General features: G+C 49.7%; 1 protein-coding gene across 2 annotated transcripts in view; it reads left to right on the top strand.

The window, feature by feature from the left end:
- The window catches only part of Cd6 (CD6 molecule), a 34,709-nt gene extending 8,536 nt beyond the window's left edge, over positions 1 to 26,173 (top strand). The window contains exons 2-13 of one of the 2 annotated variants that reach the window (XM_070032216.1): positions 13,495 to 13,572; positions 15,073 to 15,426; positions 16,664 to 16,975; positions 18,063 to 18,365; positions 19,474 to 19,539; positions 20,605 to 20,745; positions 21,289 to 21,393; positions 22,468 to 22,590; positions 23,750 to 23,821; positions 23,955 to 24,194; positions 24,467 to 24,565; positions 25,298 to 26,173. In XM_070032216.1, the coding sequence (XP_069888317.1) occupies positions 13,495 to 13,572; positions 15,073 to 15,426; positions 16,664 to 16,975; positions 18,063 to 18,365; positions 19,474 to 19,539; positions 20,605 to 20,745; positions 21,289 to 21,393; positions 22,468 to 22,590; positions 23,750 to 23,821; positions 23,955 to 24,194; positions 24,467 to 24,565; positions 25,298 to 25,362 (1,958 nt within the window). In that variant the 3' untranslated portion in view covers positions 25,363 to 26,173. The remainder of the gene's footprint in view (positions 1 to 13,494; positions 13,573 to 15,072; positions 15,427 to 16,663; positions 16,976 to 18,062; positions 18,366 to 19,473; positions 19,540 to 20,604; positions 20,746 to 21,288; positions 21,394 to 22,467; positions 22,591 to 23,749; positions 23,822 to 23,954; positions 24,195 to 24,466; positions 24,566 to 25,297) is intronic. The other variant, XM_070032218.1, reaches the window with a different exon arrangement.
- The last annotated feature ends 90 nt before the right edge of the window (positions 26,174 to 26,263 follow it).

Raw genomic sequence — 26,263 nt, 5'->3', positions numbered from 1 at the left:
AACCCACCAAACAGTGGCTGACCTGTAGAAGATGCATCCACAGACATTTCCCCAGGCAGTGACAAAGACACTGATCTCTATGGTGGCACTCTGTAAATGCATAAAACCCCCTTCTCACCATAGCCCTGTGAGGTAGGCAAGACTGTATTCATTTTTCTAATTAACAGAAACAAGAGAGAGTGACTTTCCCTAGAGTGCACTGCTAATCAGATCTGTGACCTGTCCTTCTGACTCGAATCCAGTACACTTTCCCAACCCTGAATATTGGGCAGAGAACCCTACTCACCTCATATCTGCAGGGAAGTTAGCTCCACTCTCTGAAAGCGTTCCATAATACCATCTAAGCTCTCATGGTCTAATGTGGAGTCTGAGTTCTGCTACTTCCGGGCTGAGCAGCCATTCTGAGCTTGTCTCTCCAGCTGTTAGCAAGACCAACAGCAGCAATCCTCATGGGATTGGAAGGAAGATCCATCAGGGGTTCACTGTGACTCACTTAGAGAAGTCCTAGAGTTGTTGGGATGCTAGGAGAGCCCTAGCAGGTCACAACTGCTGCTGAAGCCGAGGCCAGAGCAGGAAGATGCAGGACACCAGGAGGGGAAAATGGCGCCAAGCTCATTTCCGTCTGCCATTTTGTAGGCTCCTTGGGCTGGGCTGGCTCCTGCCTGAAAACACAACCGAGAGGGGCCACGAGGAAGAGCAGTAGGCTGTGGAGGCAGCTGTGGGGCATTCAGAAGCGGGTGCTCATCCTGGGAAAGTCATCCTTTGCTTTCCCCTGCAAGCCAGGATGCTGGTGGGTCTCCATCTTGTGCATGAGGGGGAACAAGGAGGTTGAACCTCCTGAGCTGCCTTGTGACGTGGTCCCAATAGTGGGGGGTCACCCCAAGTAGTGTGAACAGAAGCCCATGAAATCTTCATGAGACGGAGGGGGACACAGGCTGGGAGGAGCAGAGCCTCAGAGCTGGGAGCTTCTGGGGGGCACCTATCTAACTTTCTGTTTGGAACTTACTTGCTGCTCAGGCAGAATCAGAGCAGCAGCGTATCTTCATAGCTAGGTGCACAGTGGAACACGGCTGTGCCCATTTTATAGAAGGGCAAATCGGGAGAGAGAATTTGGGCAATGACCACTTGCCACTTTCTGGTCACCCACCAGCTGCTTCTGTTTAAAGAGAGTGGGAAAGATTTTTTCTGTATGTTGTTATATTTTTAGTTAGGGTGCACCTCTCTTCTGGGAGGGGTGCCTGAGACTGGGGCAGAAATGAGGCTGCACCCCCGGACTACAGGAAGCCCGGTTCTCTCTGTTTCTCACTGATGGGTTTACTCTTTTGGGGGAAACATGCTTGCCAGATGAATTCAGTTCCTTGGAGAAATGTGTTGCTCTGCCCAAATGGAATTCTAGAATGCCATAGCAGCCTTAAGCTGGAAGAAACCCCAGAAGGCTGCCCACCAACCCATCCCTGGAGTCAGAGATGAAACTGAAATGTCAAGGGGGAAGTGAGGCCGCCAGGGTCACGGAGCCCCTCGCGTGATCATTTTTCCCCCTTCAATGTCGAGTTTGTGTCATCTGTTACTTTGTTCTGGACTAGTTGAGAGAAGGTTGTAGACATAATGTCCCTTTCGCATACATACTTTAGTGTTTTAATTTTGTCTCTCTTCCCCCTCCCCCCCCCCCGGCCAGTCCTGGGGCTTGAACTCGGGGCCTGCTGCTGTCCCTGAGCCTCTTTGTGTTCAAGGTTAGCACTCTAGCACTTAAGCCACAGCACCAGTTCCAGCTTTTTCCTGATAGTTTATTGGAGATTAGAGTCTCACAGACTTTCCTACCCAGGTTGGCTTTGAACCATGATCCTCAGATCTCAGCCACCTGAACAGCTAGGATTACAGGTGTGAGCTACTGGTGCCAGGCTGATTTTTGCCTGTTTTTGTTCTATGCATTTCCCTTTCCTTCTCATTTTTCTCCCCCCACCTCTGCAGTGTCTTTCCTTCTCTCCCTCTCTTTTTTCCTTCCTTCCTTCCTTCTTTTTCTTCTTTTCTGGAGAGTCTTAGAGCTTCACTCTGTTCTTTAGACTGATCTCAAACTTATGGATTCAAATGATCCTCCTGTCTAGCCTCCCAAGTAGCTGAGACTGCAGGCACCTGCCCCCATGCAACACAGTATTTGAAATAGTCTCTTAGCAAAAACCTGAAATTAACATGGTTACACTATGGAATAGCCTACAGACTTTCTTTGGAGCTGTTTCAGTAATAACCCACAGAAAACTCTATTTAATTTGATGCATTTAATTCTCATGTCTCTTCATTCGCCTTTCATCACGATGATCTATCAGGTTCCCTCTCTCTTTGAGGACATTGATTTTCTATATGAAATGTACAGGCCGGGGATTCATGATTCGATGTGAGTCAGGCTCCTTTGGGAAGAGTTCCACAGCTGTGAGGTTTCCTACTCAGGGCGGAGTCTCAGGAGGAGCATGGCTCATCTATCAACTAGTGGTCTCATTAAGGTGTTATCGTTTGAGTTTCTCTACTGTAAAGCCTCTCTTTCCTCTTTGTATTTAACGTATATTTTGTAGGTAGATTCTCTGAGAATATATTAAATAAAAGCACAGATATTTGGATCCATTCAAATCTTCCCTCACTAGCTGTGCCATTATTGATCATCCATGCCCCAATTATTTATAATGACAGTTGGCAGAGGGTGATGTTATAATTCGATCATCCCTTCTACATTTATTATTTCTGACTTGATCTTTGCTGGCTCAGTAGGCAGGTGAGAGCCAGTTGGGTGAGCACACTGAAGTCTGGTAGGACTGAGGTCAGGTTGGAGTTTGCCCTCAGGTAGAACCTCTGATGGCTGTCATCTTACTCTTCTGATTTTACAGTTGGCTCAACATCTCTTTACCACCAAACCAACTCTTCATTTACTCTTTCAATTTTTGCCATTCGTTTGTTGAGTCTCCACCGTCTACTAGGCACTGACTCCAGAGCTTACAGAACAAAGCCCCAGTCCTCAAGGACCTCGTACGCTCACAGGAGAAACAGACAAACAGGTGAAGACATTTGAAAAACTAGCATCACAAGCCAGGTGCCAGCGACTCATGCTTGTAATCCTAGCTTCTCAAAAGGCTGAGATCAAAGAATCACAAATTGAAGCAGAAAACTCTGTGAGACTCTTAGCTAGCAAAATGTCCCAAGTGGAGCTATAGCTCAAGTGATAGAGTACCTGCTTTGAGTGCAAAAGCTGACAGTGCCCAGGCCCTGAGTTCAAGTCCCAGTATCACACAAGTACACACACACAAGTATCACATCAGAAAGGAATATGTGCACCAAGAGCACTAATAGAGGCAGAGACCCAGGTGAGGCTGTAGGGGACATCTGAGCAGAGACCTGGGGAGGAGCAGAGTTGAGATCTCCAACATCAGAGGGGAGACACTCGGGCAGAGGGAGCGGCAGCCACAGTGGCCATGAGGTAAGGGAGACCAACACCTACAAAGACGTAGTGAGGGCAGGGGAGTGGGAAAAAGGGAGGTGGAGAGGTCAGTGGGGTGTGGAATTAATCCACGGGGAATGGAGAAGTCAGCAGACAGTTTTAAATAGCAAAGGATATATCCACATACACACTGGAAACAGGAACCAGAATACAGCCTGCTATCAAGCTGGTCTGAGCTTCCCCTTTGTTTAAAAACGAGAGGTTATTAAAGACTGAGTAGCATTACAGTGAGTCGTCCCTTCTTCCTTCTACCTCCTTCTTCCTTTCCTTTTGTGCCAATACTGGGGCTTGAACTTGAGGGCTTCATGTTGTCCATTAATTATTTTACTCAAGACTGCTGCTCTACCACTTGAGCCACACTTGTACCTCCAGCTTTTTGGTGGCTAATTGGAGATGAGAAGCTCTCAGACTTGTCTACCTGGGCTGACTGTGAACCACAATTCCCAGATCTCAGCCTCCTGAGTAGCTAGGATTATGGGCGTAAGCCACTGGTGCCCGGCTGAGATTGTCTTCTTGATGTAATGAGGATTGAAGAGTTGGAAAAGGCATTCATTTGCTCACTATGTGATTTCATACCATTACATGTTAAATTCTCTTCTGAACCAAGCCTGTTGCAGGAACTGCTTCATTAGTTGGTGGAAGCAGTAGGTGGGTAGAGGCAGTGGATGGTGGGGGTCTGTGTTGTGTGAGAGGAAAACACAACCTATAATCAGAAGTGGTGAGTCGGGAGGGGGTACCCCCCACTTCTTGAGTCAGACCCCCAAGTAGCCCAAGCCGCCCTGTGTTGTTTGTGACAGGGTCTCTTTTAGCACAGGCTTCCCCTGAACTTGAAATCTTTCTGCCTTAACCTCCCAAGTGCTAAGATTATAGGCATGCACCACCACACTGGGCACTAACCCATCCTCTGATCACGAGGAGACTGAGGTCCTGGTTGGGTAGAGATGAACCCAGGGTCATAATAATGGCTCAGTTTTACCAACGTTTATTCCTCCCCACCCCCATTCTAGCTGAAAATTCAGACATGATGTAAACACATTAGTCATCCTTACTTGAAAATGTTGTAACAACCACATTAAATGGAAAATAAAGAGAGAGAGAAGTCTCACCCAGCACTTTTACATAGTAATGACTTTCATTTTTCTTTTTCCTCTTAAGGCTAGTGTTCTACCATTTGAGCCACAACCCTGTTTCTAGCTTTTGTACTGGTTGATTGGAGATAAAAGTCTCACAGACTTTGCTGCCCAGGCTGACTTTGAACTATGATCCTTAGAAGATCTCAGCCTCTCGAGTAGCTAGGATGACAGGTGTGAGCCACTGGCACCTGGCATGAATTTCCTTCTGGAAGGAGGGAGTTTGTGAGCCATGGGCTCACCGAGGGTAATCGGCACCATCAGCATGAAGGTGGCCGAGCAGATAGGCCTTGGGCTAGGTTGGGACCTGTTCAACAGAGGGTTATAGGAACATGGGTTCTGGACTCTGTGAGACCAGAATTGATTCCAGGCTTCACCACTTGCTCTGGGAACTCGGGCAGGGCCCCAAACCTCTCTGAGGTAAAACAAGTACCACTCATAGGCCAGCCCCTCACTTTTCTGCCAGGGGCAGGATCCCAGTTCCCTGAGGACTCTCGAGGCTCATTCTTAGTCATCCACATCTGTGGGACTTGGTTCTAGCCATGGCCCCACGGCTCTGAAACCCACATGTGGGCTTCTGGAGTCTACAGGCCCCTGGCTATGGAGGAGGTTCCGCCCTCCATCTTTCTGGCTCCTCTCCTCCCTCTACAGATTCTCTAGAAACCCCTCTGGAGGTGACTTCTAAAAAAATTTTTTTTGTCAGTTGTGGGACTTGAACTCTGGGCCTGGGGGCTGTCCCTCAGCTCTTCAGCTCAAGGCTAGCTCCCTACCACTTGAGCCACAGCGCCACTTCCAGTTTCCTGGTGGTTAATTGGAGATAAGAGTCTCTTGGACTTCCCTGCCTGGGCTGGCTTTGAACCGTGACCCTCAGATCTCAGCCTCCTAAGAAGTTAGGATTACAGTCATGAGCCACTGGCACCCAGCTTTCTAGAGGTGATTTTTATGATAGGTTTGTGTATAGGTGACTTAGTCTCTTAGTATCACAGTCTGAGTATCACAAACTCCAGTTTGTTGCTACAGTTCTGGAGGCTGATGCCGAAGAACAAAGTATTCACTTAGAACATAGTCACCTCCTCTTCCATGCCCACATTTCTCTCCTTTACCCGTGTGTGTGTGTGTGTGTGTGTGTGTGTGTGTGTGAGAGAGAGAGAGAGAGAGAGAGAGAGAGAGAGAGAGAGAGAGAGACAGAGACAGAGACAGAGAGAGACAGAGACAGAGACAGAGACAGAGACAGAGACAGAGACAGAGAGAGAGAATGTCCTGGGGTTTGGACTCAGGGCCTGGGTGCTATCCCTGAGCTTTTTTTGCTTAAGTCTAGTGCTCTACCACTTGAGCCACAGCTCCACCTCCGGCTTTTTTGGTGGTTCATTGGAGATGAGAGTCACAGATTTTCTTTCCTGGGCTGGCTTCTAAATGTGATCTTCAGATCTCAGCATCCTGAGTAGCTAGGATTATAAGTGTGAGCCAATAGCATTGATAGGCTTCATTATGCTGTTATACACATATATGTTGTATGTACATATGCATATATACACACACATATATATGTATGTGTATATGTGTGTGTGTGTGTGTGTGTGTGTGTGTGTGTATAAATGTGGGTATGCAGGTGTCTTTTCTGTTTTTTCTTTTATTGTTGTTATTTGCCTTGGTTGCAAGTGTCTTTCTGATATATTGATTTACTCTCCTGACGGACTCTCATGAGTGTGGTACAGTGGTATGACAGGGTCATAAGGCAATATGTTTTTAGATCTTTGGAGGTGTGTGTGTGTGTGTGTGTGTGTGTGTGTGTGTGTGTGTGTGTGTGTGTGTGTGTGTGTGTACAAGCATGCATGTGCACATGCCAGTACTGGTACCAGATCTTGAAATTGAGGCCTTATGTTCTCAGATGGAGCTGGTGCTCCATTACCAGCTCTTTGGTGGTTAATTGGAGATAAGAGTCTCACAGACTTTTCTTTCCAGGTTGCTTTGAACAGCTATGCTCAGATCGCAGCCTCCTGAGTAGCTAGGATTACAGGGGTGAGCCACCAGTGCCTGGCAATTTATTCTTCTTATAATAGACTTTCAAGAGTGAAATGGCTGGGTTATGAGGCAGATCTGTTTTCTCCTTTTTGCAGAGCCTCCATACTTATTTCCACAGTGCTTGCACTAATTTATGTAGTATATAAGCATTCCTTTTTCTTTACATGCTTGCCAGAGCTAGCTGATTTTTCTTGATGACTGCCATTGTGACTGGGGTGACATGGAATCATTAATTTGGTTTTGATTTGTATTTCTTTTATGGCTAAGGATGTTGCATGAGGATGTTGCTGGTCATGATGATGGATCAGGGCCTCATAACCTCATTGCAACTTGATGTCCTCTATAAAGACCTTGTCTTTTTGCAAGGTCACATTTGGAGGTACTGGGAATTAGGATTCCAATGTATCTTTTTTGAGGGGGAACAATTCAGTTGACAGCAGCAAGTGCACCTGTGCATGCTAGGTTAATAATCCATTACTCTGCATATATCACAAATTGAAAAAGCTCTGACAATCCTCTGGTATGGACAGGTTTTTTAGAATGGTCCCACTAAGTTTGTCCCCCTGCAGGGGACAGGATCTACTGATTACCCCTGAAGTGTGCAGCCTAGTGGGGGAAAACTTGCATCTCCCTGTGGCCTTGCTTCTGGGTCCTGTGTGTCTTCTCTGAGAAGTGCCTGCTCCTGCCTGACAGCCACTTGCATATGGGTCACTTTTCTGTCTCCCTTCACAGACAGCTAGCTTCTTCCTTGAAGGTTCTGCCCACCACCACCACTCCCTCCCCCTCCCCGCCCCAGTGCAGCAGAGGGGCAGAAAGCCTGAGAAGTCAGGGCAACTTTTCTGGCTTTATATATTCATTGGCAAGGTGCATTGATGTGACTCCAAAGGTTCTCTAGATATGCTTTCATTGAAAGAAATGTTTTTATTTTGGCCAGTCACAGTGACTCACACCTGTAATTCCAGCTACTCGAGAGGCAGAGATCAGGAGATTGAGGTTTGAGGCCAGCCCCAGCATAAAATTTCTTGAGATTTCATCTTAACCAATGATTGGGGACAATTTCACATAACTGTCATTTCCTCATGCAAGGATGATGCTCTACCACTTGAGCCACAGCTCCATTCCTGACTATTTTTGTTGCTGATTAATTAGAGGTAAGAGTCTCATGGACTCTCCTGCCAGAGCTGGCTTCAAACTGAGAACCACAGATCTCAGTCTCCTGAGTAGCTAGGATTACAGGAGTGATCTATTGGAGCCTCGCTTTGACAAACTCTTGTTAGGCATTTAGAAAGGGCAAGGAATGGGGTTTTTCTTGTGGTCTTACTTGAGTCCTGGGAAGTTGTACACGCTTGAGAGGAAGGAGGCAAGTCAGGCACATAAAGAGAATTGCCCAAGGTAGCACCAAAGACCAGAAGAAGTTAAAATTTAAAGCTCTTCCTCCTTTGATAAGACCAGGTAGATGGTTTTCCCTTAATCAGATGTTTCATCCAAGATTTCCCTGTAGATGGAAATGTAGACATCCTCCTCCTCCACTCCATGCTTCAAGTTCTTGGAAGATGGGGCCAGGATCTCCATCCTACTAAGGTCTCTTGGAGCCAGCTCCTTACTGTTATGCCTTGGGGGTTTTGTTGAGGTGTTTGTCACTCTCCAGGCCTCAGTGTTTCATCTTGCCATCTGGTATCTGCAGAGAAGAGATAGCCTGAGTGAGCCCCGGATGCCAAGACCAGAGAGCCTTTTCTTTTAGAGCAAACTCCCGTTGCCATGGCAACTGCAGCTCACATCTATTCTCCAAGAACATGGGATGCCATGTTTGAAGAGCCAGGTAGCAAGGAGCCAAGTTACTAATGAAAGGCAGCTTTCATATGGGTTAAGAATAAAGACAGGGTGGGAGGAAGAAAGGGCGCATCTCTTGGGAAAGCTGGAATCGTCCCTTTACAGAGAAGAAGGGTGAGGGGCTCTGAGAGTCATCCCAATGCTTGCAATGGCCTTGCTGATCCAGGGGTACCTGGTATGCCATGTCCACTGAACCACAGCAAGGAGGGAAGATTCGGGTGGAAGGAAAATACCAGCAGCTGGCACATACCAAGTCCTGTGCGGTTTTTGTGAATCACAGTACCCTCCTTGAAGCAATCCTCCAGGGCATCTGGGCTATGTATACTCAGAGAGCTTGTGCCCCAGCAAGATCTAGTTGAGCTTCGTGACTCCCAAGATCACACAGCTAGAGACAGGCAGGCCGGGATGGTGCAGGCTACTGTTTTGTTTGCCTACCAAAGCACCTCTCCTAAATCATGAAAACAAAAAATATTCTTGAAGCCAGGCACTGGTGAGCCATGCCTATGATCCTAGCTACTTGAGATCTGAGGATCACAGTTCTGCCAGCCTGGGCAGAAAAATCAATGATTCTCTTCTCTTCAATGAACTACAAAAAGCTAGAAGTGAGGCTGGGAGCTGAGAGCTCATGACCTGTAATCCTAGCTACTCAGGAGGCTGCGATCTGAGGATCTGGTTCAAAGCCAGCCTCGGCAGACTCTGATCTCCAATAAACCACCAGAAAATGAGGAGCAAAAGAGCTCAGGGACAGTGCCCATGACCAGCAATAACAGCAACAAAACAGTCAGAAGTGGCACCGTGGCTCAAGTGGTAGAGCACCAGCCTTGAACAACAACAACAAAGAAGTTCAGGCTAGTGTCCAGGCCCTGAGTCAAGCCCTAGGAGTAGCCAAATATGTATGGTGTGTGTGTGTGTGTGTGTGTGTGTGTGTGTGTGTGTGTGTGTGTGTGTGTGTGTGTGTGTGTGTGTGTGTGTGTGTGTGTGTGTGTGTGTTTTCTTGAGTGGAAACTGTGATGCAAATAAATTGGTGCCCGGGGAAAGACTAGGCTACTTCTACTCTCTAGATCATTCCATTTACACTTATCTCTTTAATACCTGTCCAGCCACGGCCTGCGGAACAAGTTCAGCCGATGTTAATTGAATTGGATGCAGGAATGGCTAGACTCATTTCTCAGCTTTCAAGAGGGCAAGCCTCACAGGCTCTCAGTGTCTTCAGCGACACAGAGAGAGATTGCAGAAATTAAACTTCCCACAAAACACCTATCGCATTGCATGAATCTTGTCTTCTCACCACCTCACGGCAGAAGCCCTCTGCTTCTTGGATTTGGTGATGGAGGAGGGGCAGAATTAAAATCCAGACATGCACAGAAGACACCTTGAGTGTAGGTGAACATCGTCTGTTGAGTGACACAGTAAGAGAGTTTAAAAGGCTGAATTCAGCTCAGCACTGGTGGCTCACACCTAAAATCCCAGCTACTGAGGAGGCTGAGGTCGAGGATTGAGTTCAAAGCCAGCTGGGGCAGGAAAGTACCATGGGGTACTCTTATCTCCAATTAGTCATTGGAAAACCAAAGGTGGAGCTGTGGCTCAAAATGGTAGAGCATTATCCTTGAGCAAAAAGAGCTCAGAAACAGCACCCAGACCCTAAGTTCAAGCCCCATGACTGACTAAAACAAACAAAACAAAAAACAACAAAACAAAAAAGGCTGAATTGTACTGCAGTGGCTCCTACCTCTTAATCCTAGTCACTCAGCAGGCTGAGATCTGAAGATTGTGGTTCAAATCCAGCCCAGACAGGAAAGTCTGTGTCTTATCACCAGTTAACAATCAAAAACCCAGAAGTAGAGCATTAGCCTTGAATAGGGAAAGCTCAAAGATGGCTAGGATTACAGGCATGAGCCACCAGTACGAGGCTTTATCATTTTTTTTTTTTTTTGATTCTATCAGAGAAACAGACTACTCCATGATGGAGTGGTTTTGAACATTTCTAACAGGATTTTATTTCCAGTGCGTTTATAATGACCTTCTACTTCAGCCAAGTGGTATAAATAGTCCCTTCTGGTTTTAGTGATTTCTATTTTTTTACATGTTAACGTATGTACTTAATTTTCCATATCTGGGCTTAGATCATATGTGATTTATTTTTAAACTTTAGCCACCCCCCTCCATACACACACTTTTTACATTCTGTAATTTTCTAATGTCATCAGCACAGGAAGAAGGAGGCATAAAAATCCTAAACAACAGACAGGCAACTAATTTAATGGCACAGAACAAGACTGGGAACAGACAGCAAATATAAATTGTCAGAAGTGGAAAAAAATTTCACTCACTTTTAACAAGTACATGTTTCTTTGGGGGGTCCATCAAAGTATTTCTGGAACTAGTAAACATTGTAAATGAATAAATATATATTATAAATATATTATAAATTATGTATCATATTTTTGTTGTTGTTGCCAATCCTGGGGCTTGAACTCAAGGTCTGAACACTGAGCTTTTGTGCTCAAGGCTAGTGGTCTACCATTTTGAGCCACAGGTCCGCTTTCGGCTCTTTTGGTGATTAATTGGAGATAAAAGTCTCACAGACTGTCCCTCTTGGGCTGGCTTCAAACCATGATCCTCAGATCTCAGCCTCCTGATTAGCTAAGATTACAGGTGTGAGCTATTTGTGCCCGGCTTGTAAATATTTTTAATACTGAATTTAATAAATTTAGTTTTTATAAACTTCAGCCTTTTAAAAATTCTTTCTTTTTTTCCGTTGCTATTTTCTTCTCCGAGTCTTGCTTTTCCTTATTCAATACAGCATGAAAATCCCAGCATCCGACATGGTTTGATTTCTTTCTTGTTAGGCCAGGACTCTGTTGCTGGAGTCATACCCCGGGCTCAATTTCTTTATGAGTGCTTCCTAAGATGTCACGCCATGCTAGGCCATGATTTATTCAGTAGTCTCTGCAGAGCTGGATAGCCACTCCATTCCCATTGCTCACTGTTCTAAAAACCGTAAGGGATATTTTTAAGTCTGGGCATTTTCATGGTCTAAAGCAAATTCACGGGAAAGGACAATGGTTTCTTTGCAAAGAAATGTTATTGCTACAAAACTATGGAATCAACTTGAAATGTAAAGAGAGGGATTAGACGAAAGTGATCCTAGCTGGCACTGGTAATTCACATCTGTAATCCTAACCATTCAAGAGGCAAGATCTGAGGCTCGAGGTTCAAAGCCAGCTCCAGCAGACAAATCTGAGAGACTCTTATCTCCAATTAACCACCCAAAAGCCAGAAGTGGAGTTGCAGATTAAATGGTAGAGTCTTGAGCAAAAGCGCTAAGGTACAGGGCCCAGGCCCTGAGTCCAAAAGCCCCTCCCCCCAAAAAACCCCCACAAAGTAGTCCTGACTCAGGAGGGCCCCTCTTCTGCCTGGAGGGGGTATGGTCACTTTTGGCTTGGCTCCTATAGAAGTTAGAGGACTTTGTTTTTGGAAAGGGGGACAAGGGAATGCATATGACACGCAAAGGGTTTGGGTGTGAGGTATTTCATTAATTTACCTTGGATGGCAGCTTCTTGCTTACCCTCTGTTAAACCATGTCAGACACCATCTCAGACACCGCGAGGGAGATTATGCCTTGAGTCCAGGATTTCCTGGTCTGAGACAAAACGTGTGTCTTTTAGCATGAGAAAGGGCTTCCCAAGGCCAGAGAGAGGGAGGCTCAAGGGAGCTGAAGCCTCCTTGTAAAAATTTGCTCTCACACAGCTCAGATACAAACAAGGTAACAATCATGTACTATCTCACACACACACACACACACACACACACACACACACACACACATACACACACACCAGCATCCCAACCCCCCTTCCTGCCCTCCCCACACACATGCAGAAATATTGAAAACTACACAGGAGCCCTGGGACCGTTGCTGTGGGAACCAGAATTCACTTGTGGGTCTCTGAATTCTTGCTCTGAATATTACATTTGCTACAGAGTTTGTGCTCTGAATTCTGAGCCATTTCTCCTTTGGGGATCAGGCTAAGACAGCCAGCCAGGGAGTTGGTGAGGATGGGCAATTAAAGGGCTGATTGCTTTCTGTCTGGATGATAAAATGGCCCAGATGGGAGCTGGTAAGAGGGCCATGTCTGCAGAGGGGTATGCGCATGCTCAAGCTTGCGCTCATGGGTGTGAAGGTAGAAACTTCTCAGGGGAGCCTCTGAGAATGAGCTGCCTGTAGCTCAGCCCACTAAGCTGAGCTATTGTAACAAGTATACTCCTTCCCCTTGGATGGGGGTGCTGGTCCCGGCACTTGAACTCCAGGCCTAGGCACTGTCCCAGATCTTTTTCCCTCAAGATTGGCAACTCTACCACTTGAGCCTCAGCTCTACTTTGGCTCTTTGGAAGTTAATTGGAAGTAAGAGTCTCACAGGCTTTCTTGCCTGAATTGGCTAGGATTACAAGGCATGAGCTACCAGTGCCTGGTTTAAAGTTTACTTTTGTAGTTGGTGATGGTGGTGGTCATAAGGCTTGAATTCAAGGCCTGGATGCTTTCCCTGAGCTTTTTCACTCAAAGCTAGTGCTCTACCATTTTGAGCCACAGCGCCACTCCTGGTTTTTTGGTGGTTAACTGGAGATGAGTCTCACAAACTTTCTTGCCCCAGCTGGCTTTGAGCTGTGATCCTCAGATCTCAGCCAACTGGGTAACTAGGATTACGGGCATGAGCCAGGTGCTCGGCTAACGTTTACTTCTTACTCATGCAAAATTCAAGTGGGGTTGTCACCTTGCCATTACACCTGGAACCCAGGAGCCTCTGATGTCCCATAGTAGAGGAGATTCAGGTACAGGAGGCTCACCATTTCCATCTTACCCTTGGCTCAACCTGTCATTCTGCCCAGGCTTGAATGCCCCAAACCTACGTGCATAATCCACAGGAACAGGAAATGCCCACAGCAGGCTCCAGAAGGCATGTCCTGCCATTGGGGACTTTTGTGACCTCCACATCCGACTTCACTCACTCACGTGGTTGCTGTTGGTTGTAGGTCTCCCATCTCCAGCCCCGGCTGATGAACACAGTACCAGCAGGGCTGAAAACAGGCTTCTGAAGGCAGGGAAGCCAGGTAAGTACTCGATCTTTTCAGGGGCCCACAGTCAGCAATCTGAGATCAGAGAGACGCTGGGGTAAAAAGGAAGGAAAACAGATTTTTTTTTGGTCAGTCATGAGGCTTGAACTCAGGGCTGGACACTGTCCCTGAGCTTTTTTGCTCAAGGCTAGCACACTACCACTTTGAGCCACAGCTCCACCTCTAGTTTTCTTGTAGTTCATTGGAGATAAGAGTCTCACAGACTTTCCTGCCCAGCCTGGTTGTGAACCAGGATCTTCAGATCTCAGCCCATTCTGAGTAGCTGGAATGACAGGCATGAGTCACCAGCGGGTGGTGGGAAGTAGACTTTTTTTTTTTTTGGTCCGGTCATGGGGCCTGAACTCTGGGCCTGGGCGCTGTCCCTCAGCTCTTCAGCTCAAGGCTAGTGCTTGCTCTACAACTTGAGCCATAGCACCACTTCCGGCTTTTTTCTTTTTGCTTATATGGTGCTGAGGAATCGAACCCAGGGCCTCATGCATGTAAGGCAAGCACTCTACCACTGAGCCACCTTCCCAGCCCCGGGAAGTAGACTTTTTAAGGAAATAGAGGAACACCCTAAATTCAGATAACACTTCTGGCTGGTCCAGGGACTGAAGTTCACCTCTGGATTCCCCCTGTGATGTGAGGCCTCCAATCTTGCAGCCGTGTCATGGGTGTAGGCCGTGGAGCTCATGGAGGGTGGGGGAAAGCATGCTGTAGCTCTTGTGGGGTGGAAGGTGCCATCAGACCTGCCTTTGATGTGTTCAGTGGGTGTTTATTTGAGGACCTGCTTTGTACAGGGAGAAGGCTTTGTTTGCACTGGTGCACGAGCCTGGACAAAGATGATGTATGGCTCCTATAGAAAGGGATGTGGAGGTGGGGAAAGCCCCTTTCCCATAGAACAGTCTATGTTTCACACCGGTCCTCCAAGGGTCCCAGGTAGCCCCAAGGGGCCAGGACTCTGTCCTGTCACACATACCAGGTACCCTATGTGCTGGGCTCTGTGGCTCATGCCTGTCATCCTAGCTACTCAGGAGGTGGGATCTGAGGATCGCGATTCAAAGCCAGAGTAGGAAACTCTGTAAGACTCTTCTTTCCAGTTAATCACCAGAAAAGCTGGTAATCGAGCAGTGGCTGAACTGGCAGAGGGCTAGGCCTGAGCATACACACAAAAAAGTTCAGGGACAGCACTCAGGCCCTGAGTTCAAGCACCAGGGCTTGATCTTGTAGACAAGGGCACACAGGGGATTGTGGGACCCTCACCCCCACCCCCTCTACTCTAACCTCCAGAGCCCCCCTGGAGCCCCTCATCTCCTGACTCTAGGAGAGTCAAGCCTGCAGGGGCACCTGGGAATTCCCACGGGACCCCCTCCTCCTCTTGCAGACCTGCAGGGCCTTGGCTAAGGTGGTGCCCTGGGTGAGTGGTGTAGACCCAGCCACCTCCATTGGGGAAGTCTGAGCCCCATGAGGCGCTCACCTCTGGTCTGACACTTCCAGGAGAGCTGGAGGTCCGCCTGGTGAATGGGAGCAGCAGCTGCAGCGGGACGGTGGAAGTCCAACTCAGGGGGACCTGGAAGCCCGCCTGCGGGGCGCTCTGGAACTTCCAGGCCGCCCAGGCCGTGTGCCAGGCCCTGGGCTGTGGCAAGGCAGAGACCCCTGCCCAGCCTGTACCGCCCACCCCGGAGCCGCAGCCTGTGTCCACTGCGGTGAACACCAGCAGGCCTCTGAACAGCACATGGCCGCTGGCACCTGCCATCGTGTGCAACGGAAGCGACTGGCAGCTGTGCAAGGTCCTGGACCAGCACCAGGAGTGCAGTAGCGGAGGGAGGCCCGCCTGGGTCACCTGTACAGGTGAGAGTGGCCCTTCCCCACCCCCACACTGACCCCTGGCCTCAGGGCTTCAGCCACTGACTCTGGATCCAATTACTGCACCCAAGTCAAAATGGTGTCATTTCCAGATCTGCACATGTCCCCAGATCCAGCCTCTGCCCTGCTAGTGCAATCTCCAGATCACCCCCTTGATCCCCAGTTCCAGCCCCATGTCTGCAACTAACCAACCCTGATCCCCTTCCCTTCACAGACCTCTGTAGGCCCATCCTGCCATATACGCCAAAGCTTTCTTTTATTTATTTCATTTAATTTCAATTGTGGGGCTTGAACTCGGGGCCTGACAGCTGTCCCTGAACTCTTTCCCTCAAGACTAGCACTCTACCACTTTGAGTCACAGAACCACTTCTGGTTTTCTGGTGGCTCATTGAGATAAGAGTCTCACAGACTTTCCTTCTCCAGGCTGGCTTTGAACCATGACCTCCTGAGTAGCTAGGATTACAGGTGTGAGCCACCAGTGCCTGGCAAGGCTTTCCTTAATTTTAAAAAGAGATCAATTATTTTGAATGGTCTTTAATTAGTCATTCAAAGGGATTTCAATTTGACAAGTCAGTTTGTGAGTACAATGCATCTTGATCAGTGCTGTCCTTTCCATCATCTCCCCCATCTTCCCCAACCCCACCCATCCCCTCAAATTACCTGGCTCCAAGGCAGATACCGGTGGCTCATGCCTATAATCCTACCTAGTTAGGAGGCTGAGATCTGAGGATCACGGTCCAAAGCCAGCCCAGGCAGGAAAGTCCGTGAGACTCTTATCTCCAAGAAACCACCAGAAAACCGGAAGTGGCACTGTGGCTCAGGTGGTAGAGCGCTCGCCTTGAGCTGAAGAACTGAGGGACAGCGCCCAGGCCCAGATTTCAAGCCCCACGACCGACAAAATAAAATAAAATAAAATAAAAATTACCTGGCTCCATTTTCACATGACCCCATACATTGAGTAATAATACACATTGGCCTACCCTTCCTCTCTTCCTCTTCCAGTCCAGGCTTGCCTTAGCACTGTGGCTTGGGGTCCAGCCCCCAGGCTGCCCTCTAGGCTTGGCCTGGGGCCTCCAGCCCTATCCTGGGGCCTGCACCTCTGTCTACCTGGTCAGCATAAGTAGCCGGGCCCTCACCAGCTCTACAGCCCCGCCCCACCTCCTGACCACCTGCCCGCTTTCTGGACCCTAGCTCAAGATCCAACCCCCTCCCACCCTCCCAGAAAACCGGGCCCTGCGATTGGCGGACGGTGGCAGCCGCTGCGCTGGGCGGGTGGAGATGCTGGAGCAGGGCCGGTGGGGTACCCTGTGCGATGATACGTGGGACCTGGAGGATGCCAACGTCGTGTGCCAGCAACTCCAGTGCGGCCTCGCCGTCCAGGCCCTGCCTGGCCTGCACTTCACCCCAGGCCGAGGGCCCATCCACCGTGACCAGGTGAACTGCAGCGGGGCGGAGGCCCATCTGTGGGACTGCCCGGGGCTGTCGGGAGACCTGTACTGCGGGCACAAGGAGGACGCAGGCGTGGTGTGTTCAGGTCAGTGGGTCGCGTGGCTGGGTCTGAGTGCTGAAGGCAGATGGCCTTGTCCTTAGTTGGGGTCACGATCCAGGAGGGGAGATAGAGAGGACCCACGCACACAGAATGCAAGGAAGGCAATGGATGCCCCACTGGAAGAGAGCTGGCAGCCAGGCAGACACAGCTGGAGAAGGAGCTGCCCGGCGCCTGGACAAGCTGGTATCAGCAGTGAGGGTCTTCCTTGTTTTGAGCAAGGGGACTGAAGGCAGGATGGATGGATTCTGGAGAGACTTTGGGCCATCCAGTTGAGACCAGGAAGTTCTGGTCCAGCCAGGGCTCCTCATTAATACCAGAAAGAAAGGGGAGTGGCATTAAAATATAAATATAAATATAAAATATAAATATGTACTGATGCCATAGGGTTGGGCCTTAAAAAAACTGTCTTTTCTATCAAAGTGTGCTGCTTAAAAGTTCCTGCTTTGGCCTGGTCGCTTAGCTCTTGTTAAGGAAACGAGGAACTGTAGGATAAGAAAGGGTTTTTGAAATGTATTTGTCTTAACTGTTTTTTTCCAAGATGGACTTAAGATACATCTCAGAAGGCAAACCTCGGATTGTTCAAGAAATAACAGAGGATACCGGTATATTCTGAGATGACTTGTGTAGGGTTAATCTTAAGTCAGAGTCACCTTATGTGAATACATCTTACCTATTCAAACTAGCCAATCACGAGCAGGTTGTGATACTGAGCTTGACCAATCTGAGCAGAGGGGCGGGGCCTGCTGTATTAGGGATAAATAGGGCAGCAGCCAACCTGCTCTGAGTGCTTGTTTGCCAGATGTTTTACTGATGGCTCATTCCTCTGCAGAAATAAATTTTGCCTTGCTGAGACAATTCTTTATTTTTGTGTCTACCATCCTGACTCTGGTGGTTCTTGGAGAGCCTGTTTATAACACAGGGTTGGCCAGAACAATTGGGGCAGGGGAGGCAGGCACAGATCATGGGCAGGGAACCTGTTAGCTGCATTTCACCTCAGCATGGGGGTTCTGAGTGGCAGGGATTTAGACCTATGGGATCCTGACCTGTGTCCTCTCTCTCCCCTCCCTCACAGAACATCAGTCCTGGCGCCTGACTGGGGGCATTGACCCCTGTGAGGGACAAGTGGAGGTGTACTTCCGAAGGGTCTGGAGCACCGTGTGTGACAGCGAGTGGTACCAACCAGAGGCCCAGGTGCTCTGCCGGGCTTTGGGCTGCGGGGATGTGGTAAACTGGCCCAAGGGGCAGCCCCACAACCTGGAGGGCAAGATGTCCTACTCATGTACAGGAGAAGAGCCTACCCTTTCCGAATGTTCCTGGTGGTTTAACAACTCCAACCTCTGCAAACAGTCGCTGGCAGCCAGGGTCCTCTGCTCAGGTATCCCTTCTCCTCCCACCATAGGCCATCCTCTTAGATTGGACCAGAATCTTGCCTGAGTCTCCATTTACAGCTTGGACTAGATTAGCAACAGTGAATATTGAAGGAACCATCATCATTACCATGCCCAAGCAGACATTACTAATTCATTACTGATTTCTTTTTTTCCTACAGATGCTTGCCCTAGGGTTATGAATCAAGTATTTGTTAAGACTTCATGATATGCAAACCTACGGTCCCTGTTGACTAAGATTGTTTCAGGAGTTAAGGACCAGTTTGCTATCCCAGGGTTGATGATTATAAGGAAGATTAGTATTCCTAAAAGAACACTGATTTGGAAGAGCACAGACACCTGATTCCAGCTTTGCCTTTTATTGGCTTCCAGGCTTGGAGGCTTCAGATTCTGTGATATGGGGACTCTGAAGTTGCTGATCAAAACATTCCACAAATTAGCTGGGAAATTAGACAAAATGTGCTTACGGGCCTTTGTAAGCTCTGCCCCTTTGTAAGCAGACCAGTCATATGGAAGTTCAAATTAGGGTAACAAGGGTAATTTCAGCTCCCTAACTCCTGAGGTTACAAAGAAGAACAAATAAGTCTGGCAGCCAGGCAGCCAGGCAACCAGGCACCATGGCTCATGACTGCAATCCCAATTTCTTGGGGAGGTGGATTTCAAGGGTTGGAGAGATCCTATCTGAAAAAGAACTGAAAAGGACTGGAAGTGTGGCTCATGTGGTAGAGTATCTACTTAGTAAACATGAGGGCCTGAGTTCAAACCTCAACATCATCAAAATATAACAACTAAAATAATAGTGAAGGCTGGGCTAAGAAAGAAGCTTGGGGTCTGGGGCAGATTATACAGACAGAAGTGCCCATTCTTTTATTATCTTCTTAGTCTAAGCAGAGCCCCTCCCTGGGCTTCATTCTGGAGCCCCTCCATGTTGCTGGAGGTGGAGGCTGGAATGGGATCTTGCCTCATGCCCACATGCCCATGTTGGGATCATCCCCGCCCCCCATTTCAGGCCATTTGTCTGTCTTCTAGACCTGGCACCCAGTAGGTGCTCAGGAAATGTGTCGAGTGAGTGAATAGGGTGGTGCTTTCTGACAGGCTCCCGGAAACAGCAGCATCCGTCTACTTCTGAAGGCTCTGCGAGTATTCAGCCAGTCACGATAGGTAAGTGGAGCTTTTCCTAGAAGCCCCGGTGCATGAGTGCATACACATGTGTGTGCATGAATGTGTGCCTTTGTGTGTGCACATATGTGTTTCCATGTCCTCCCACCTCCATCCCAGCTGGTACACATGTCCCCTGGGGACTCTGAGTATCTTGTGTTGTCCTATTGTGTTTATTTATTTATCCATTTATTTGATTGGTTGGTTATGCAGATACTGGGCCTCGACCTCAGAGCTTTGCACTCTTGCCTGGCTTTTTTGCTCAAGGCTGGTGCTCCACCACTTGAACCATACCTCCATTTCTGTCCTTTTTGCTTATTAATCGGAGATGAGAGACTTTTTGTTGTTGTTGTTGGTCGTGGGGCTTGAACTCTGGGCCTGGGCGCTGTCCCTCAGCTCTTCAGCTCAAGGCGAGCGCTCTACCTCTTGAGCTACAGCGCCACTTCCGGTTTTCTGGTGGTTTATTGGAGATAGGAGTCTCACGGTCTCTCCTGCCCGGGCTGGCTTTGAACCGCGATCCTCAGATCTCAGCCTCCTGAGTAGCTAGGATTACAGGCATGAGCCACCAGCGTCCGGCTGAGATGAGAGTCTTGTAGACGTTTCTATCCATGATGGCCTCAGACCTCGATCCCCAGATCGAGCTTCCTGAGTAGCTAGGATTACGGGTGTGAGCATCAGCACCAGCCCCATCACCTTTATTTGCTGCCTTTACTGCTGTCAGAGCCAATTTGATGAGGTTTCACTGTATCTTTTTATGTGAAGAAAAAAGCCAAGGCTGGAGACTGAAAGGACAGCCACTGTGATGGCTAGAACTCCAGTCCCACACTCCATCTGTCTACCAGCGGCAGGACAGGCTCCCAGCAGTGCCCCTTGCTAGCTGTGTGACTTTGGATAGTTCTTAATCTCTCTGAGCTTCAGAGCATGATACTCACAGTGCCTCTTTCCTGGCTCTACAGTTGAGCCTTCATTGAATTTCAGGCATAAGACAGGATGACAAGGAAACGGTGAAGAGAGCACCATGCCCATCATTCCCCCCCAGCCTCACTGAATTGGCATTCTTGTTTCCAGAATCTTCTGTGACAGTGAAAATGGAGGACAGTGAATCTTGGGAGCTAATGCTTCTCATCTCCTGCATCGTTCTGGGAGTTCTCCTCCTTGGCGCAGTCATCTCCATAATCATCCTCCTCTTGAAAGTCAAAGGAAAATACGGTAGGTGGGAAGACCTTCGAGCCATGGGATTGGCAGGAAGGGAACAGGGACCCAAAGCAGCAGGCCTGAGGCCTAGCAGGGGGCCTGGAAGCCTTAGTGGAAATCAGAGTGGCGTGACCCAGCAGGGGTCACGCAGCCCAGCCCCAGGAAAGCTCCCTCTGTCGTGGGAAGAATTTTCCCAGCATGCCCAGCAGGAGCGAATCCACTAGTGTGGGTCTCCCAAGAGGGCCAGGCTCTGTAAATGACATATATGCACGTATACATGTCTTCATATGTGTACACACACTTGTATACATGCATGCATGCATATATGGGCCTCTGTGCATGAACCTCTCTGCATGTGCACATGCATATAAGTGTGCAAGTGCACACACATGCATATGCAGACTGTGCATGCACGTGGTTGCATGCAGTGGACGTGTGTGTGCGCACATGTATGTGTGTGAAGGCTCTGTGTGTGTGTGTGTGTGTGTGTGTGTGTGTAACCAGTAGACTGGAGAAGGGAGAAAGATGGCTGTAGACTCTCTGCCTCCCCTCCCCCAGCACTCCCCGTAACCGAGAACCACCAGCAGTCTCCCTCCACCACCCCAGCGGGGCTCAATAGTTACCAAGCCGTTCCCATCACCATCACCATGCCCAAAGACGAAGGTAGGACATCAGCCATCTGAAGATGGGGAGGGGAAGGACAGACCCTCTGGAGGGTTGGCACTGCTGAGATCACAATGTACTCGGTTGACAGAAGCCTAAGCCAGTTCACCCTAGCTCTGCCCTTGGGCAGGTCATGGTATTCCCTCTCTGACTAGATGTGTAGATCACCCTCCCACTGAGTCCCTCCTAGACTCTGGGGTTCTGCTGACCAAGGGCAGAGGAGGGATGGGGTGTCAGTTCTCAGAAGAAAGCTTGCCCTGCTCATTGGCCGTTAGGTTTGTGATGCGGTCACATTGCACAAACCACGGCCCTGCACAGCCCTGTTAAGATTCTCCTGGAACGTAATATTATTTCACAGTTCCTGAGTAAACACAATTGGATCGCTCATCCGTTCTTCAGGAGACATGGATGTAGACTTCTTGAAAATCTTGCCAAAGAGTGTGCATTTATCACCTTGAATTGTGAATATAACCAGGTGTCTTGTCATGCTTAGATAAGAATGCAGCAACGACAAAACAAATTCCCCACCAGACAGCATGACTAGTAGTTTGTACACACAGCATTCATGTGTATAAGTAGGGGCCGGAGAGCTGGCATCTTGCACAGAGCAGTATTTAAACAGAACAGTCACTTGCCACGTAATATCATCTACAGACTGAGATTCGAGTCAAGTGAAAACCTCCGGGTCCCTCAGTTTCCTCAGCTGCAAAACGGGACAATAGTGTACCCAACTCCTCAGCCTTCTCTCGAGGGCTGAATGAGCTCAGATTGATCAACATTAGCATAGTGCCTGATGCATTGTGGGTACTGTCATACTGGTTATATAAGGAAATGTTTAGGTTTCCATATGTGAAATGGGGTGGGGTTGCGGCGGGGGTGGGGGTGGCGGGAGGAGTCAAGGCTAGATGGTCTTGACCCAGCTGAGCTACATGGAATTCTCTCTGCTACTCTGTCCCCATCAGACCCCACCGTAAGTATTCTGGGATACTTTCCCTTTGTCTGCCTACCATGTCATCATGCCACCCTCCATCCCCCCTCCCTCCCTGCCCCTGGTCCACTCTGTTTTCTCTCCAGGTCTCAAGTTGCCCATCCAGGTCCGGGACCCACACCCCGAGGACTCAGACTCCAGCTCGGATTCAGATTATGAGCACTATGACTTCAGTGCCCAGCCTCCTGTGGCCCTGATCACCTTCCACAGTGAGTCCATGCTGGGGCTCACAAGGGCACCCCACACCTTCAGTCGAGACCCATATGCATGGCATGGGCAGAATTCTGCAAATGCCCTGCTCTGGAGTTTTCAAAGTGCTTTGCCATCCTGGAAGGGCTTCTACTCTGACCCCTGCCCCTGCCATGATTGTCTTTCTCCATGGAGGATCTCAACAGCAACAAGGCCCTCCAAAGCCATCTACAAGGGCTGGGAAGGTGGCTCAGTGGTAGAGCACTTGCCTTGCATGCATGAGGCCCTGGGTTCAATTCCTCAGCACCACATAAGCAGAAAAAGCCAGAAGTGGTGCTGTGGGTCAAGTGGTAGAGTGCTAGCCTTGAGCTGAAGAGCTGAGGGACAGTGCCCAGGCCCAGAGTTCAAGCCTCATGACAAAGAAAGAAAGAAAGAAAGAAAGAAAGAAAGAAAGAAAGAAAGAAAGAAAGAAAGAAAGAAAGAAAGAAAGAAAGAAAGAAAGCCACCTGCAAGTAGCTGTCTTTGTCACATGTCATCAGGTCCAGGAGAGAGACACATTCAGAACTATCCCTTGCACATCCGTACCTGGTGTCCGGCCCTCTGGTTGTTTTGTTTTGTGTTTATGCCAGGACTCTTGACCTCAAGGCCTCATGCTTCTTTTATGCTCTACCACTTAAGGCACAGCTCCACTTCCATTTTTTTTTCCTTGCTGGTTAATGAGAGATAGGAGTCTCATGGACATTTTTGCCCAGACTGCCTTTGAATCACAATCCTCAGATCTCAGCCTCCTGAGTAGCTAAGGTTACAAGGCGTGAGCTAAGGAGTCACAGCGGGACACTGGAATTCTTAACACCACCAGTCTCTGAGACTGGAAGCTTCCATAAAGCCTGTAATGCAACCATCCCGGACTAAGCTACCTCTGCTCTGGGCAAGTATTAGAGCCCATTTCCAGAGCCGCCAGGATATAAGGGGAAACCCCAGACTGGGATCTTGTCAAGAGGCAGGAGGGGCCACTGGCAGGCAAGCAGGCCCTGGGGGTTTGGAGCCTGCCTCCCGTGCTGGCACCAGCGTAGATCTGGGCCTGTCTGAGGTTGAATTGAGCTCTGTCTGGGTTAGATGGGAGCCTGGGGCCCGTGTCCCCCTTCCCAAGTCACCTTGCCCCTCCCTGACTTCTTGCAGATTCCCAGCGGCACCGGGTGACAGAGGCGGAAGCCCAGCAGAGCAGATTCCAGATGCCACCCTTGGAGGAAGGTGAGTCGCAGCAACCTTCCAGCGGTTCTCCTGACTGTAACCGTTTCCCTAGGCAGGGAGTTCTTTCTGGAGTCTGATCTAAAGCCCTCTCACAAGCATTGTTTCTTTCATTATTCTCCTCTTCCTGGCCCAGGACTTGAAGAGCTACATGTTTCCCACGAGCCAGCTGTGGACCCCAGACCTTACATCGCAGACCCCCCTTCTGTGGGCCCTGGGTATCACGCCCGGAGCCACAGTGGGTCCAGCACATCTTCTGGGGAGAATTACTGCAACAGCCCCAGCAGCAAGCCACCCCCGTGGGACCCCCAGGTGTTTTCTTCAGAGCAACAATCCCCCAATTTGGAGCTAGCAGACTCTCAGGCAACTTTTTCAGGTAGCTGTGTACCCCCCCTTTTTAGCCTCCCCCCAATACTCTAGTTAGTGAGCCAGCAGACCGTGAAGCTGGGAGCCTCCTTGCTAGACTGAGGTCAGGATTCAAGCCACCTGCTCTCACTGGATGTCCTTGGACCAATCTCTGCTCATCTCTAGGCTTTGCTTTGGCCACTATTCTGGCTGGAGGCTTGGCTCACCCTCATCTCTGGGCCCCCTAGCTCTGGCAGGGGCTGTGGGCCCAGAGAGGGTGACTGGCATGGGGGTCTCCTGCAGGGCCCTTCGCTGACAACAGCTCCAGCACCTCGTCGGGAGAATGGTACCAGAACTTCCGGCCGCCCCAGCCTCTTCTGCTGGAGCAGTTGGAACATCCAGGTGCTGGGACTGGGGAAGGGGGCCGGCGGGAGGGGGACAGCTGTGAGCAGGGAGAGGCAGGTGAAGTACAGGTATCTGGATCCATGGGAAACTTCAGCCCAAGGGGAAATGGAGGGGGAAAGGGAAAGGGAAGGAGAGAGATTTCAAACGTATGCATGAAGCCAGATGCCTGTGGCTCACGCCTGTACTCCTAGCTACTCAGGAGGCTGAGGATCCCGGTTCAAAGCCAGCCCAGGCAGACGTGTCTCTTATCTCCAGTGAATCGCCCTAAGTAGGAAGTAGAGCTGTGGCTCAAGGGGCAGAGCACCAGCCTGGAGTGAAAAAGCTAAGGGATGGTGGCCAGGCTCTGAGTTCAGTCTCCAGGACCAAGACCAAATAAAATAAAGCAGGAGCAGAGGGGAAGTGGGGCGGGGGAGGGGGGAGAGGGTTGTGAGAGGAAGTGAGCTCCCTGTTACTGGAGGCATTCAAGCAGAAGCAGCCAGATGGCCAGCGAAGGGAAGAGAGTGGTGGCAGCCCCCAGCGCTCTATCACCTGCGCTGTGCCGCAGTGGGGCGCTTAGTCTTGCACCTGTCCCACCAGGCTCTGCCCAGCCTTCTGGCTGGGGGAATGACAGACACTAAGAAGATGTGTGATGGTTTTGATATGGACGGAGCCTCGCTATTCCTGAGTGGGTGTGGAGGGCATCCAGGCTAACCTGGGCCTCCTGCTAACCTGAGCCTTCTGACCCCACAGGCTCCCTCACACCCCAGCCAGACTCCAGTGATGAGAGTGACTACGATGACATCGGAGCCGCCTAGTCTGGGCCCATCGAGGATCCCGGTGGTTCCATCCCTCTCTCCTCCTGTTCTCCCTTCCTCCCCTCCCCCTTCTCTCCCACAGGCCACGGCCTCCCACAGAGAGATGGACAGAGACTCGGCCTCCTGGCACAACTCCAAACAAGGCCCAGGATGGAGGGCGGGACCTGAGGATGATCTCTGTGTCAATCAATGGCTGTGGAGCTCCTCATTGGGTGATCCTTAGGCACTTTGATTCTGAGTCTCAGGCAGCAACTGGGGACAGGAACAGCCTGTCTAGGTCCTGGACGGCTTCTGACCCCCATCATCTGGCCATGTTGTACAGGACTCGGACTCCAGCCTTGAATCATACCTGACAGGGGACACGAACTTCCTGGGCCCTGATAGCTCCCAGCAAGCAGGGTGACCCTGTGTCCCCACCCCACCCCCATCCCCAACTGAGGAGGGGGTGGCGGGGCAGGGGTGTGTGAAGCCAGATCCTGCACCAAGACTCTGTGAGCCCTCCTGGGACTCTGGCCCTTTCCACTATCCCAGGACAGCCGCCTTACTCTAAGCTACAGTGGTTTACTAAGACTGTCCAAGCCAGCCCTCCCCCTGTGTCCACCCTGTTCCTGAGTCAGAGGCCCAGTCGTTGTCCGGGTAGAACAGATAAGGGCTGGAGGCTACACTAGGTCCTGGAGTCCCTGAATGTCCCATTGGATTGCTGGGGATTCCCCCCTCACCCCCCCCATCCCCCCGCCCCAAGGCCCAGGGCTCGGGCCAGGCTTCGGTGGCCAATTCTGAGTGTCCTGAGATTAAACTGTTGTTGTATGAAGCCCAGGGTCTGGAGTGTCTTATTCTTGAACTGTTATAGAACCCAGGCTGCGTGGGCAAGAAGGCCAGGAGTTAATTTCAACTCAAATTC

This window comes from Dipodomys merriami, unplaced genomic scaffold (assembly GCF_024711535.1).
Source record: "Dipodomys merriami isolate MVZ:Mamm:240054 unplaced genomic scaffold, mDipMer1.0.p SCAF_21, whole genome shotgun sequence".
NCBI classification, from domain to species: Eukaryota; Metazoa; Chordata; class Mammalia; order Rodentia; family Heteromyidae; genus Dipodomys; species Dipodomys merriami.
Note: the sequence above shows the minus strand (reverse complement) of the source record. Positions and strands in the feature narration are given on the sequence as shown.